The sequence below is a fragment of the Plodia interpunctella genome, chromosome 9 (assembly GCF_027563975.2).
Source record: "Plodia interpunctella isolate USDA-ARS_2022_Savannah chromosome 9, ilPloInte3.2, whole genome shotgun sequence".
NCBI lineage: Eukaryota > Metazoa > Arthropoda > Insecta > Lepidoptera > Pyralidae > Plodia > Plodia interpunctella.
Genome location: NC_071302.1, coordinates 5,807,274 through 5,822,722, shown reverse-complemented (window position 1 = coordinate 5,822,722; position 15,449 = coordinate 5,807,274). Strand labels below are relative to the sequence as shown.

At 35.7% G+C, this 15,449-nt stretch overlaps 2 protein-coding genes across 3 annotated transcripts; both read right to left on the bottom strand.

Moving 5' to 3' along the window:
• Positions 1-10: 10 nt before the first annotated feature.
• Positions 11-1,468, bottom strand: Yip1d1 (Yip1 domain-containing 1). Its single transcript, XM_053749765.1, has 2 exons — positions 1,193-1,468; positions 11-1,106 (listed from the first exon to the last, which is right to left on the bottom strand). The coding sequence occupies exons 1-2, from the start codon at positions 1,296-1,298 to the stop codon at positions 421-423; spliced, it is 792 nt and encodes a 263-aa protein (XP_053605740.1). The 5' UTR covers positions 1,299-1,468; the 3' UTR covers positions 11-420.
• A 1,717-nt stretch (positions 1,469-3,185) lies between these two features.
• On the bottom strand, positions 3,186-14,639 carry LOC128672466 (uncharacterized protein). Of its 2 annotated transcripts, XM_053749621.2 has the most exons (11): positions 14,194-14,639; positions 13,734-13,826; positions 12,007-12,119; positions 10,240-10,327; positions 8,969-9,048; positions 8,570-8,707; positions 7,318-7,422; positions 6,937-7,072; positions 6,700-6,761; positions 6,135-6,332; positions 3,186-5,953 (listed from the first exon to the last, which is right to left on the bottom strand). In XM_053749621.2, exons 1-11 carry the CDS (start codon positions 14,292-14,294, stop codon positions 4,740-4,742), a joined length of 2,328 nt encoding a protein of 775 aa, XP_053605596.1. In that variant the 5' UTR covers positions 14,295-14,639; the 3' UTR covers positions 3,186-4,739. The 2 variants fall into 2 exon arrangements, with proteins under 2 accessions (XP_053605596.1, XP_053605597.1); XM_053749622.1 differs by lacking the exon at positions 13,734-13,826.
• Between the last annotated feature and the right edge of the window lie 810 nt (positions 14,640-15,449).

The following is a 15,449-nucleotide window of genomic DNA, read 5'->3' as shown; positions in this document are numbered from 1 at the left end:
AAATGCAATCTAATAAAATATAGTTATTTATTATTTACACATTCCATACAAACAGAATTTTTATTAAATTATGGTATAATACAAAATAGTGAATATAGACATAACAATTTTATCATTATTTTCTTAACTAGTTAGTGACCAGGGTCAAACATTTTTAAGTTGATGCATAAAACCTTCAAAAGATCACACTATCCCAATCTTCACTTGTTACTTTCAAGAGTTTATTTTATTGGATTTTTTTCAAATCCAGACCAGGCCCAAAGTTTTGTTTTTACAAAATATATGACCCTTTACATCTAACCTTTCATGAAAGATATACAAACAAACAGTGGTAAAAAGTAAAAAGACCTACTAAAGCGATGTAGACTCATTCAGTAAGACAGTATTGGAATCTTATTGGCTTTAGGTGTTTCTGAAATCTTAGAACAAAACTAACAAGGCAAATACTCCATTTACCAGTGCACAAGGATATGCTATTAGTGGTCTCTGTTCTGCATCTCCTGACATTGTGACAAACAGCCTGCTTGCTGATAGCGCTGACCAAACCACTGCAATGGCAGATATAAGTAATCCTATAGTTCCTTCTAAAGAAACAAAGATTCCTAACCCTGCCAAAACAACCATTGGTAACATGCAGTACCCTAAAACACTAGCTACACTAAGTACAGTGAAGACACCCTCTGTACGACTCATCAAAGACAGCAAAAAGTACATCAATATAACTGACATTACAGAGAGACCATATACATAACCAAAATGGGCCTTATTCCCTGAAAGGAATAAACAAACTGCTAATGCCAAACAAAATGCTATAGGTCCTGCAATATCTGTGTCTCGCAAAAGAAAATTAGCATCATCAGCTTTGGACTGCCCATGGAAAGGATTCAGTACAGCTAAGGTTTTCTCCAATATTCGGTCAGGATAGATCTCCAACTCATCCAATAATGGTGGTTCGTCAAACTCGGTTGTATCTCCAGGAGCATCGCCGGCTATGGGCGCAGGTGTAAATAAATTTGGATTATAATATTGGTTATTATTGGGAGGTATATTGCCTTGGGTCTGATCATAAGAGAAATTTTGTTGCTCTGTAGGAAATGTCTGGAAATCTGAAAAATAAAACGTTAATAGGTTATTTTTGTATAACCAGTTCTTAAGAGTTCATTTTTGATGAAACACGCTGTTCACTACTTACCTAATGTTTGAACTGGATCAGAAAAAGTATTGGAAGTATCAAATGTATAACTTTGGCTATTGTTTTGTGTTTGCCATGCGTATTCATTGGGATTATAATTAGCCATGGCTGAATAACTATAAGCACCCTGCACGATTTTACTCCACCCTGGTATTAAATGCAGTAATAATTAAGTAGGAGACTGTCTGTTTTACTTCTGAAACTTCCAAATAGCAGATTTTCAACCAAAATGAGATTGAGATTGACCGTCTGACATTATTTCTTTCACGTCAATTTGACATTTCAAATACAACGTCATTATTTTGATTCGGTATCGATGCGTTGAAAGGAATGGATCATTAAATAGCAGTCATAGCGGCCAAGAACGTCTCAGTTCTTGTTTTCTCCTTTGGAAACATTCCAATTTTTCTCTAAAACTATCTCCCTTTAATCTAATTAAATTAAACTGAAGAAGAAGAACACTGAGCACGCGCTGTCCCGGATAGACAGGGGCGGCGTGGGTTTTAATTACCGCTCGATTCTAAAATTTCACTTTTATTTTTAAAATTAATTAAAAACCATATGTGAGATTTATAAAACTATTTAAATTGAATTTAATATTAAAAACAAGGTCAAAGGTGCGCAAAACGGTGGGCTTGTGCAAAAATAGAACATTTTCATACAAATTCCGGCCCATCTCATTTGTATTGGTTGGGCGTTTTAAAACCGGGCATGCGGTGAGGGCACATAATGTAAAAACATTACCTCATGGAATTAGTAGGTACAAGGAGTACCTACTAATTCATATTGAGTGTGTTATTGTCAGATTTTGTTCAAGTCGCCTAAAGGCATCTGACATGACTTTTATGACTATTTACCGCCGCCATCTAGTGGCAGGTAGTCGCATATACACTGTCCACCAGTGTGCAGGTTTCCTTACGATGTTTTCCTTCACCGGAAAAGCAAATGGTGGAAGCAAATGAAAACTACTATAATATGAGTCAGATTTGAATACAAACACAATGGCACGAGGTACATACTACTTAGTTAAAAAGTATGTGTTGTCTCTTTCTGTCAATTTCAAATCCTTACATAGAGGGGCCCTATGCTTCGTGACATTTATTGTAAAACAAAATCTGTCTGCCTGTGCGCGATAAACTCAAAAACTACTGCACGAATTTTCATGCACTTTTTATCAGTAGATTGAGTGATTCCTCAGGAAGGTTTAAGGGTATAATCCCAATTAATATTATAAATGCGAAAGTAAGTTTGTTTGTTACCTCTTCACGCATTATCCACTTGAAAGATTGCTGTGAAATTTGGTACACGGGTAGGAAATAACCTGGAATAACAGATAGGGTAGGAAATAACTTGAAATAACACATAGGGTACTTTTTATCCAGAAATTCCCACGAGAGCGAAGCCCCGGGGCGCAGTTAATTATATTTGTATCCAAGCGAAGCCGGGACGGGCCGCTATTATTATATAATGCGATACTAACTTTAGCTTGTATATAGACAAGAGCTTTTATAGAGCTCAGACCGGTCATGTGGAAAAACACAGACACTTTTTTAAATTTAAGTTTGTCGACAGCCCTGACTGCCCTCTAAATGACTAATATATTATTATACCTACACATATTGTGCTATTGCGACTCGATAGATAATAATAAAGGACTAGTACTCTTAGGATCAGCATATCCGGACCTAGAGGACTACAGGCATTTTGCAACAGATCACATTCCGAAGGTAATGCAGTCCTTCAGAGAGAGATATCTTTTTATCAATTTTATGAATAACGGGAAAGTGTTCTCAGTCTTTGCTAATACGTATTAGCAAAGACCGAGAACACTTTCCCTGGATCTATTATATTTTGGATATACTATCTCTTGTATAGTTTCGCTATACAAGATATATATACTATATCTTGTATAGTGAAACACCAAAGACGTCATAGAAAGTTCCTCTACGGATAGAAAATAATATTTGTACGATGGTTTTCTAAAATAAAAGAATTTATTTATGGCATATTTTATTTCTTTAGATAATTTAGCCATTGAATCTATTAATAAATATGGAATGGATTTTGCTTTGTGTATAGAAGTACATGTTGAATTACATATATTTTTATTACAAATTTAGTATAATTAGATATATTTACAGTTACACAGATAAGTGACAATAGATATCTTAAAGTGGTGTTCATATTATCACTAAATCATTATTAAAGTATATAAAAAGGCTTTTATGAAGCACTTATTGTAGTAAAATAATACTTTTATGCAAAAAGGTTTTTGATAACACTTTCTGTACATTTTGATAAATATTGAAATAATGACATTCATTTCATAGCACCAGAAATTACTAAACTTCATCGCGGTGAATATTCCACATTGATTGAATTCCATTTAATTTCGCATGGGCTTTGATTACAATTTGTTTCTTTACATCTCATGATTTTTGTAATGATCAAAACATACAAATTGATTGCAATACTACTAATTACAAAGAATATAAGGTAGATTATAAAAGGTATATTAAAAAATAATACCTCGTTTGTAAAAGTTTTAAAGTAGACAATCGAGCTAAATTACTTCATAATATTAAATGCCGTGTTCAACTTTTGATTTGTAAAAATATTATATAGTTCAATAAATTTTCTAAGATAAAAAATATGAAACGGCACTGGTTGTGTAATCCCCAAGTGCTGCTGGTACTCAGGTACTACAATAAATCGTTTCTCACCAGTAAAGTTATGACACCGAATTTCTTATTTCTTAACTTATAATATAGTCACAACAAAATAAACATAACAATAATAAAAACTTTATACAAAAGGTGTAACTAAAGCTGAAACAAAATGTTTTTAATCTTTGAAAATAATCACATCTACATATACATACGGCGAGGAAATTTAAAATGAGGTAGTGTGTTGTCCAAAGTTTAAGGAATGGTCATTTGCAATTGTTATTGATACATAATTATAATAATCTTAATATAATGTGCTCTATCGACGTGCGATGTGATTGAATCAAAGAGTTAAAACAGTCTTATAATTATATTTCAAGTTAGATATACTCACGCCAATTTACGTTACATACTGCTCTGAAGAGCATCACATCTAACAGAAACGTTGCCTACTCGTATATATTTTTCGATTTTATATGTAATTAAGTTACAATAAATTACCTAATAGCAAAAAATATGTACATTCTAGATTTTGTACACGTGGTATACAGCACATACATAAGCATACGAACTATTTTAAATAGTTATGAACACACTAATCAATGGAGATTGCAGACACAACATAGGCTATAAAACATTTTCGCCTATGCAGCACATTTTTATACTAAATGTACTCAAATAACAATAAAAATAACGTTCAAACCACACTCATAATATATATATCACAGATACCTAAGGAGATATTATTTGTAATATCCTGTCGAAGAGGTATTAAACACTGCGAATCTATTCTATGGATAAAAAAATGAATACAAGCACAATCTCTTGGCTGCTTTCAAATTAATAGCTCATACTGTATTTTGTCTATGAAATCTTGTTGATTAGACTTGAAAGTAATCGCTGACGGTGGCGTCGCCGCCGTTAATACTGGATTTGGACTGCGAGGGAGCCCCGCGCTCAGCGCCCGCCGCGGAGTCCGAGCGCTTCACGGACACATCGTCATACAGCGGCTCCTTCTTCGCCAACTCGAAATACTTCACGCTCTCGTAATTTGGATCTTTCTTATATCTTACAGAGTCATACATGGGGTCTTTCGACCTCACCGACTCGTATTTCGGATCTTTACACCGCAAGGACTCGTAATTGGGATCCTGCGTGCTAACACTTTCATAATTGGGGTCTTTCGGCCGTACAGATTCATAGTTCGGATCTGATTCGCTGCCCGTCGTGTATAATGGATCGTGCGGCATCGATTCGTAATTTGGTTCAATTATAGAATTCGTTTCCTCGTTGTTGTTCCCGGGCCAGTTGTTATATTTTGACGGCCGTTTGGAGACAGTGGAATAGGTCGGTTGCATTTTATAGTTAGGCGCTATAGTGGCATATGGCGGGGTTGATGGTTGATTCCGTAACACTTCATAGTTGGGATCGGAGTCTGAAGCGTTGTTGTCAGTCTTGGAGATGTGTTCGTACCCGTGGTCACTGCTGATGAAGCTGTTAGGTCCGCTGTCCAAGGCCGCGTTGAGTTTCAACATATTGTTGTTAGAAAAGTTCGACTTATTGACATCTTTAACGGTTTCGTAGCCGGGGTCTTGGTTTTGTGATATCTTGCGTTCTTTGTGAGCGATGGTTTCGTACCCGTGGTTGACGGATTTTTTTCTGTCTATGGTTTCGTAGCCGGGGTCGTCGCCGCGGAACTTGGGGGCAAGATTGTCTTCGTTGGTCGTGAGATCTTTGGACCTTCTGATTGGGTCGTCCTTTCCTTTTTTCTTGTGGACTTTGGCGTACATTTCTTCGAGGTTTCTGGAGGGGCTTTCAGTGGGTCGTTCGGAGGTGACGCTGTTGTTGAGGTCGGAGGAGTAGTCGCTGCAGTTGGGGCCGTCGATGGAGTTGTAGAGGTTGCGCTGGTCCTTGCTGTCGATGTCGAAGTGGAGCTCCTTGGCCACGAGCGGCCGGATGAGGTCCCCAGAGCTGAAGCGGTGCTTCTCCACGGGGTAGTTGCAACCATAGAAGTCTGAGGAACTCACGCAGCTGTTGTTTCGTTGGTGTTTTTCGTTTAGGCTGCGACGTAGCTTGTCGTTGCTGTGAAGATCGCCTGAAAACAACAAAAATATAAGTCTTGGGAGTTTTCGCAAATAAAAATATAACAATAAAAAAATATTCGAAAAAAGTCTCAGTTAAAAACGTCTCCTTTCAATCAGTACTGTGACAGGAGGCCACGTTTTTTCTAAAAACACGACAGTCGTAAGTAAAAATCGAATAAATAACTATATTACCTGTACTAGATATCCGTTGGTGCTGCGTTCTCGCGGCGTGCGGCGGATGAGGCGGATGAGGCGGGTGCGGCGGGTGCGGCGGGTGCGGCGGGTGCGGGGTGTGGGGCGGCGGCGGCGGCAGCGGGGAGTTGGCCTGCCGCTTCTCAGGCTTGGGGGAGCCCAGCGCGCCCGCCGACAGTGAGCACGACGATGTTGACGCTGCAATATACAATTATTTTTCGATACACAATTTCATGTTTTCGTCGCAATTAAAATCGAACAATTTTGTTTTATATTTTTATTTAATGTTATTATATATGTGTGCCTTTTTAACAACAAATATAATATAACTAACAAGTGTTTCGGACCAAAGCTTACAAAAAAATAACAAAAATCTTTATTCCATACTTCGCTTAAAGATGTTAAAAGCATCCACATAGATAATCTAAGAATTAATTACATATACCAATAATTTATTTTCTTTAATATCGCATTATTTCAGGTCATTTGGTAAGAAATACTATTCAATTTCAATTTAATTTGTTGTATTTCATGCAATACATACAAATGAAAGATTGTGACTTACCCTGTCGCGAATGCATCGCGTTGTTGAGAGTAGAAGTTCCCACTTCTGGCGGGGCGCTTCTTCTGTAACAACATAATCAATTTTTCTATCATCAATTCATATATGGTATAGTTACAAAAAAGTTTCCACTTCGTACGGTCGTCGGCGTCTCTAGTTGTCAGACCATTGACATATCACCTTTGACATCAAGCCAGCTCATAGGTTTCTGACGTTGCAATATATCACGTTGTATGTTACCTGACAGACTGGGCGGCGGGCTCGTGCTGGGCGGGAGCGGGGGCGGGGGCGGGCGCGGGCGCGGGGGCGGGCCGGATCTGGGCGTAGGTCTCCGACCCCGCGGCGGAGGCTTCTTCAATCGCTGCGTACATTTCATCTGGAATTAATTTACTTTGTAATGCCTTGTTGAGCATTGACTTGGACTTTTTGACCAAATCATACCCAAATCACGTACTTTCGGGGTATACTTTTTATCCCGAAAGTACGTGATTTGGGTATGTGTTAATCTAAGGTATCGGCTACCTCAATACCAAATTTCAGAAAAAATGGATCCGCCGTATGGGCGTGACGAAGAACAGACATACTCTCAAACTTTGGATTCCTTGAAAAAAAGTAAATCACCCGAGTCATCAGACACGGTGGCGTAGTGCGGCTGAGTCGGCGGCTTCACACTCTGCGCGCGAATGTTGCTTAGCGGCTCGCGAACTGATATGCTCGTATATCCCTCTGTAAACAAACATAAATATATAATAAATCACACAGATTGAGTTAGCCGGTCGGGGCTTGTGTCGTGGAACACTAACTCAACGACATTATGTTTTTCAAAGATAATAATAAAAATTATGGCTTGTAATTCCGTACTAGAGAATGACCACTTCATATTTGGCAATACTAATAGGCAATATGGCAAATCAGAATTTGGCAATAATGTTTAGTAATCACCAATTTAAGTTTAAATCTTAAAGTAAAATTAGGTAAAATATATTGACCTCATTAGAATCTAGTACATTTAAATTAGCATAAGTACGTAATAACAATATCTACAGACCATTATCATATGTTTACCTAATATTCGGATCCAACTGATCCGATATGAATAAGTTTCATATACTTATATAAAGTTTAATTTACAAAGTTATGTAATTTCTGTGAATTTTAAATTAATAAGATTATCATCAATCAGTGATCATACAATATCGTGAAGATTACCAACGGATATCAAACTAATTACAGAAGCAATTTATCAAATCTGTTGCTTCAGTGCCTGTATTTTTTTTAATCAATGGATCTAGACAAATCTGATACTTTATATTCAAGAGACAAACAAGAGAAGAGCTCCAAACAAGACAGATTTCCTGTTAATATTATAAACATATGAAAATTGTTAAATATTGGGATATCCATCCAAACATGACACAATCACACAAACTATTGGCTTTAACTAAAGGTCAACCTAGCATTTGTACTATTTATCCCTAAATTTCTACAAATTTGTGGTAGTATTCCCACAAAATATGGTATATATTTTGATATTGAGGTCAGCAGAAATGATCGACGACGGTATAAAACATTCAAGATACTTACTGGCTGCGTTGATGAAGGGTGTATTCTGTGTTTCTGTTCTCAGTCTTAATAGTAGTATCGTTAACCTGGCTGCTCCGCTGATAGCCACCAACGCTGATATTACCACCGATTGTATGAATCATTGTGTAAACACGGTGTATTTACTGCAGTCTCCGGAGTAGCCGTTGAAATAAGTTGGCGCGATGTCGGCATGCGCGATGTGATGGCAACTTTGAGCTGATGCCCACCGATGCTGATATCACCTTCGATTGTTTGAGACATTGTGTAAGTAAATATGGTGTGTATTTACTGGCAGAGTCGGTGGAGTCGCCGCTGAAGTGAGCGGGCGTGTCCCTGTGGCGCGGCGATGGCGGCGTGATGTACGGCAACTCCTGGCTGGACGGCAGCTGCCCGCTGATGGCCACCGACGCTGATATCATTACCGATTCTGATACAGAAAATAAATATTCTAAGGTTTCAATACTTTTTTCTAATTGTATTCTGTTATTAGCTTAAAACTAGTAAAAATAATAATTAAACAGTTTTATCATGGCAGAAGGCATAATCGGCTTTTTGTGATTTCATTACCTATAATGGAGATTGTATTTTTTAAAGAAAAATAATTATTAAAATGTGTAACTTTCAGAGACATTAAGGAAATATTCAAACAATTTTAGGATAAAAAAATAGAATGTTTTAAAAGACTAACCTGGGCCGGACTGCGTCGCTTCGCGCTCATCAATTTGGATTTCATCCTCAGATCTTTGATCTGGCGTTATTTCAACAGTTCTATAATAATTAAATATCGATTAAAGTATCTACATAGTGCATTTTATACAACATGGATTTAAATAGTGAACTATAATTATAACTTTAATTCATTAATTTTCTCTTTCTCTTGTCGGAGCTTTTTCCCGACCTTCTTTCCTAGCCGTTGAGCATCGTAGCCCAAGATGCGGTTTCCATACATACGCTTTGACATCACGCGGTCATCAAACAAGTAGCTATTGACGACGATAGACGATCAGCAATTAGCTACGCGTAAATGCTAGTTAACGACGTTGTTCCACACCCGTGTGTTTAAAGATGACTCAAACATACTACAAATTTAAATAATACATATTTAAATTTGTAGTATGTTTGAGCTAGACTTGATGACTAATGTCTGTGTGAAGCCTGACATACCACAGGGGAACCTACAATGGGTGTCAGGTACAATGGTTGTAACACATAGGTAGGTACTGAAAAATATTTGTAATTTTCCGTTTCTATTTAAATGACTTTTTGTTATGTTTGAATAATACACATTAATTTACGTGTTTATTATCACCATGTCATTTAATAACATCTTTACATCTTCAATTTTTCTAAGGGTATGTCATCATCGTTATTATAGTACACAACCATAAGGTGAATATTTATACGACGTACCTAACATATTCATACTATACCCTCAAGTTATGCACAATAAATTTTATTATTCACAGCTCTTGTCATGCAAAACATTATTTTAAGATGCTAATACGTTTTATCGGTTGATGGTATAACAAAGATGATATGGAAAGAAGCCGGCATAATCAGATAAATGTTAAGAAAAGAGCCTGTTGTCAAAGATACAAAAGAGAATTACAAAACGTTGGTCTCAACAACTTTTCGGTCGGAAAATTAATTATTTTCGGTTCTCCTCCTTATATTTCTTCACTCTTTAGTATTTTAGATCAAATTTCGATCGCATTCTGTAACCCTGCTGAAAAGGGACTCTTCTAAATACATCCAGGATTTTTTGAACTCAGCTGAGCAACAATAACAACATTCCCAAAGAGAGTTTACTTCAGATAGGGTCTTAAAACCAAAACCAAAAATGAAACTGAAGGTTTATTATTTAAGCGGATCCTGGGCTTCGAGGCGACACAGCCATGTATGAAAATAAAAAGACATTTAGATGAGAGCGAGAGAGAGAGTACAGATGCTAATACTTACATATTATGAGACTCATTCTGAAGTTTAGCGTATGCATGTTCGTACGGGTGCTCCCTACTCGTGGACGCGACTACAGGCGCTTTGTTACCTGTAAAAATAGATAGGACAAGTTTTTTTAGGCCAATTTGGTCACATTTGACATGCGAGATGAGACTATGTGGAAGAATAGAGTCAAGTATGCATTGTCACAACTTTTTATTTTTAGTTGCGAGTGTTAAATACGAATTCTTGAAACATTTGCAACAATTTTAATAATATTTCTGTAATCTTTTTTTCTTTCCTTGATATATTTCAATAGAAGGATGGATGTTCAAATGGCAACATTCTGGTTCATGTCGTCATTGTACGATAGTCGATACCTCTATCGCGCTCTATATTTTTACTGTTATTTTAGTTCCATTTCTAGTACTTTATTTTTTTTTAATTCTAATAATACAAAAGATTGCAATCTCATAGTATGATAACGCGTTAAACACTGATTACAACGAACCGCATGCCTAACTATTTCACTACAGTAATGTAGTGAAATAGTGATATTTCGAAGTGAGACGCAGCGAACCAATCACATTGCATTGTGGTTGTCGTTGTGTCACAATGGCGCAATGTGATTGATTCGCTGCGTCTCCCTTCGAATCGATTCGATGGTGAGAAGTGAAATGCAAACCAGCACTTCGCCCACTGTTTTATGTCTCCCTCTGCCATATCCGGTGCTCTCGTGTTTAGACTTTCGCCCCGTCCCGTCCTCTCCCGTAGGTACTTGCTTAGTATTCCGTCCCAAATCCTTCTGGTTTATTGTAAAAAAAATGTAATTTTAATCTTTGCTAACTCATATTATTTATTAAGAACTTCTTAGAGCTATTTGACCCCTTTTATCAAATTTTATATTTTCTCTGCCTCCGATGCCACGAGTAGGTACAACCTGTCTAGCGGCGGAACTTCCGTCCCGTTTCTTTTTTAATCTAGGTACCACAAAATAAGATTATGCCTCTTATCATCCAATAAAAAACAGTGTACACGAGCCAACTCGCCTCATTTCATGTGATTTGAAGATAAAAATTTGCGTCTATTTATAATTCATTATTAAAATGATAAAATAGTGGCTAAGTCGCGGATTAAAATTTGTATATCAGAAACAATTAAACCGTGCTACTTAATATTTTTAATGGGATAAACATATGATAATAAAAATTCTGAATGAAAAACGAGACAAATAAAAAATAAGCTCTTTTAAACATATGCAGTAAGTTGAAAATATGGGAACTAATTATGAAATTAGGTACTACATAATTAAATAAATAAAAGAACATGTCAGAAGTTCTGCCTTCTTACCAGATGAGGTCTAAATTAATATTGTTTTTGATATATGTTTATCCCACTAATGCTGGGCCAAGGCCTTATAATCACTATCTTCCACTTGTCTCCCTCCACAGCTAACTCTGGCAAAACAGTTAAGAATTTGTCGCCAACCAATTTCCCCCAACTTTCTGCTGCAGACACAGGCTGCAGAAGACGCCCATGCGACACTTTCGCGGAAAATCGAGACACAATAGATAAACAATGTATTAGACATGAACCCTTACATATAAAAATATGACTCGCTGTCGTGTCTGTCTGTCGGAATGAACTGGCTAAAATGAAAAACGGCAGGACGGATATTTGTACGGTTTTCGCCAATAAATAGTATGATTGCTGAAGAAGATGTACAATTTATTATGGTTTTACCAGAGCGAAGCCGGGCCGGGCCGCTAGTATAAAATAAATTATTACCTTCATCCAAGTTGACAGTAGCATATATTTCAGAAGCGGTGTCTCCACTGTCGTGCCTTCCGACAGGGTGCGGTATCTCGGGCAAGCTGCGCTGGTTGTTCTGAGTCGACGCCCTGTTTTACAAAACATATCTAATGAAATTATTTTTATAATTAGTTTTTTAATTTTATTTATTTCTTCTTGTCCTGTTTTTTATGAAATGCATCCAAGATATTTTTCATAAAGAAACATTTTTCAACAATACAGTTAGTCCATTTTTTAAGAAAATTGAGCCTAAATGTTACAGGCTGAAACTTTATTGCTCGAAATGATCTCATTTAGAGCAATAAAGTAACTGAGCCAATTTTTACGGCTATCTACATTGGTATAATCAATTAAATAAAAGTTGATGAAGTAGTTATGTGGGTAGTAGATTTTACGGTTGGAAATTCCCCTGACTTCACATTATCACTAAACATTACATTACTCATTTTATATAATCACTAGCCATGAAATCCCAAATCAATTATCTATGAAATGGCCATGTCCATTTCATAGATAGAGAAATGCAAAAACACATAGATTTAAGTTATTAGATTGTTTAAGTGAATAGCTATCTACCACCGCTATGAATGGTGATGTAACATGTAACTACTTCAAGTCTAGCTTAGTGTTACAACATGGCCTCGTTTGGCACCTGATTGCTAATTTTTAAATCAGGATTTTGTATTTGAGGTTTCAATTAACATACCTACACTCAGTGCATCATTATCAAACAACTTAGTTATTAATTAACTAAATTATACAGAGCTTAAAGAGAACAGTGCATGACTCAATATCTTGTAATAATATACCAACAATCATTACTATTACATATTTAACACTCATCTCAGATGTGTAGTTTTCCCCATGTATGATCTCACTACTAATTTTATTATACTAAATGGGTATGAACACAATTAAATTTAACATTTAAATTTGTATTTTAGATTATTTATAATATATGATGTGTACTAACACCAATAAATACTACACACCAAATAGATGTTTTGGAATATAGGTTCTGCTTGATTTTCCAAGTGTCTTCAACTTTAGACTTTCAAACAGGTTTTAATTATATCTATTAATAAATATATTCATTCATTTAAATTAAGAAACTAATTAACACTAAGATGAACATGCACATTATATAAAATAACACAAAATTTGAAAATATTTGTATTAAAATTATGACTAAGGATATCTATCTAGGAAGTGTCAATTAAAACTTGCATACAATTTAATGAATGTTAGACACATTCCACACTTCAACACCAATATTATAAAAGTTAATGTGAGATACTATGTGATGAAGAAAAAATATTTATGTCAATTCCAGCTTCAGATTAATATAATCTGTTGGACATAACATTCCCAACAGTAGGTATAGTATAAGCTTAATAATGGAATTAGTTTCAGTTAAACAAATACCCCTTCACAATATTAGTTACCTACTATTAAATACTGTTAATATATTAAATTTATATGGTACTTTTTAAATTTGCTGTATTTTTTTAAATAATATCTTTTCCCCCAACCATTGCTAAAGTTATGATATCTACTCCACACAAATGTTAGTTACCAAGGTAGAAAAACACCCAAGGATAATTTTATTTTACTAATAACTCAAGCATAGCCATGAAGGTGGTTAAACAAAATTCTACCTGCCGAGTTAGAGACAACTAAGACATGCCATTTCTATAACAAACCGCTTGACAGATGCCGGAGTGGTTGGAGTAGGCGACGGTACCTCCTCATCAAAACGAATTTTAACTACACCGGCAGTACCCACCAACTCACTTCTGTTAAATGCAAAGAATATATAACTACAACTGTCTCTAGTTTTAGATAAATAATATTAAAAAGTCTAAAATGAAAAGGAATTACTACTATTTCAATTTTAGATAGATAAAGGGACAATAAATTCCTGTATTAATTAAATAATGTTAATTTTGCATAGATATGGCCTGCTAGACCAACACAATTCAATATTGTGAATTCATGAATTTAACGGTAGCAATAAAAAAAGTAAAGTCGGGTCAATTCATTACAGCACACCACAGCTTGATGATGTCTACTTTTAATTGGAATAATGAATATATTTCTATAAAAACTGAAAGTTGCGGCAACGTAATTAATTATGTACTGATGATAATTTTGACTACTTACTTCTGATTTGAGTTCTTGCAGCCACAAACACAGGCTGAGAGTGCTGTTATAAGTGTCACAAGAACCCCCACACTCAAAGCCAACTCTATTATAGAAAACATTATTACAGTTTCTTAGTTATTAGGAAACAGATGGAATATTCCTAAACATTCCATTCCAATAGTATCATTTAAGTCACTCCTTTAAACAAAAATACACTCTGTACGAGACTTTCTTCCATTTGAGAAAAAAATACTGAAATGTAGGACACGGATTTGACAAACATAGGCTTGACTCCCTATAAATAAATGAATAATACCACTTCAAAATAGATTAAGATATTTGAGAATATTAAGTTTCTTTAATACGATTTAAGGCGTGTTACCGCTAGCGCTAATTTTATTTTCATGCCCAAAACAGCAAGCAAAATGCACGTCCACAAGCCAATTCTAAATGACATAATTGGTCACAGATAAAATAAATAGGAGGAATGACATTTGATAGTGTAATTTTTTTAGAGAGGCTGGCAAACGAGTTTCTTTTGTTCTACCGCTTAGGCCCATTTTGAGCTTAGACATAGAAACAAAAACCAAGAAAACAACATAGTTGACGAACGAGTATACCAAATGAGATAGAAAATATCCATGCAACTTCCCAAACCAATCCGGCTAACCTCACACAAAGTGGCAAATTGGGTCATACTTGTGAAGAAATGAGGTATTTATGGACTTAGTAAGTACGTTGTACGAAGACCGAAATCCTTGGGTATTCTACAGGTTTCAGAATACATCACTGTATAGGTACAGAAAAGCTTTACCGCCCTTTGCTATGTCGATTAAAACGTTTATTTTAGAGTACTTTATTAATCTTTTCATTATGTAAGCATTCGTTTGTGAAAATATACAACAATGTAGCATATTCGGGTGCCGAAATATTGAGAAAAATCGGTTTCCATAAGACAAAAGAACTAAGAAAAATGTGGGATACGCCTCACGCTCTAAAATTTTCGAGCCACCTCGAAAAAAGCTCGGAATACTTCACACGTGAAGACTTATTAAAATATGGACTTCATACAGTTAAGATCTTCAGTCAAAATCAAGTTTATATCAGTTTATGACCACAGTTGACCCAATAATGTAGAACATAATCCAAAATAGTGTTATTATTTTCAGGATAATCCACTAAATCCTTCCTTTTTCCTTTAAACTCTCACCACGATTATGTAGAAGTTATTTTTGGTCGTAAATCTGCAACAATATTGAAAATTGGTGCTTTTT

Excerpts from the sequence above, each read along its gene's own strand:
- LOC128672466 (XM_053749621.2), bottom strand. The coding sequence starts at position 14,294 with ATGTTTTCTATAATAGAGTTGGCTTTGAGTGTGGGGGTTCTTGTGACA. Across the intron at positions 12,120-13,733 it reads ACTCCGGCATCTGTCAAGCG|GGCGTCGACTCAGAACAACC; the intron begins GTTTGTTATAGA and ends TTTGTAAAACAG. Across the intron at positions 10,328-12,006 it reads TACTGTCAACTTGGATGAAG|GTAACAAAGCGCCTGTAGTC; the intron begins GTAATAATTTAT and ends CTATTTTTACAG.
- Yip1d1 (XM_053749765.1), bottom strand. The coding sequence starts at position 1,298 with ATGGCTAATTATAATCCCAATGAATACGCATGGCAAACACAAAACAAT. Across the intron at positions 1,107-1,192 it reads TGATCCAGTTCAAACATTAG|ATTTCCAGACATTTCCTACA; the intron begins GTAAGTAGTGAA and ends TTTATTTTTCAG.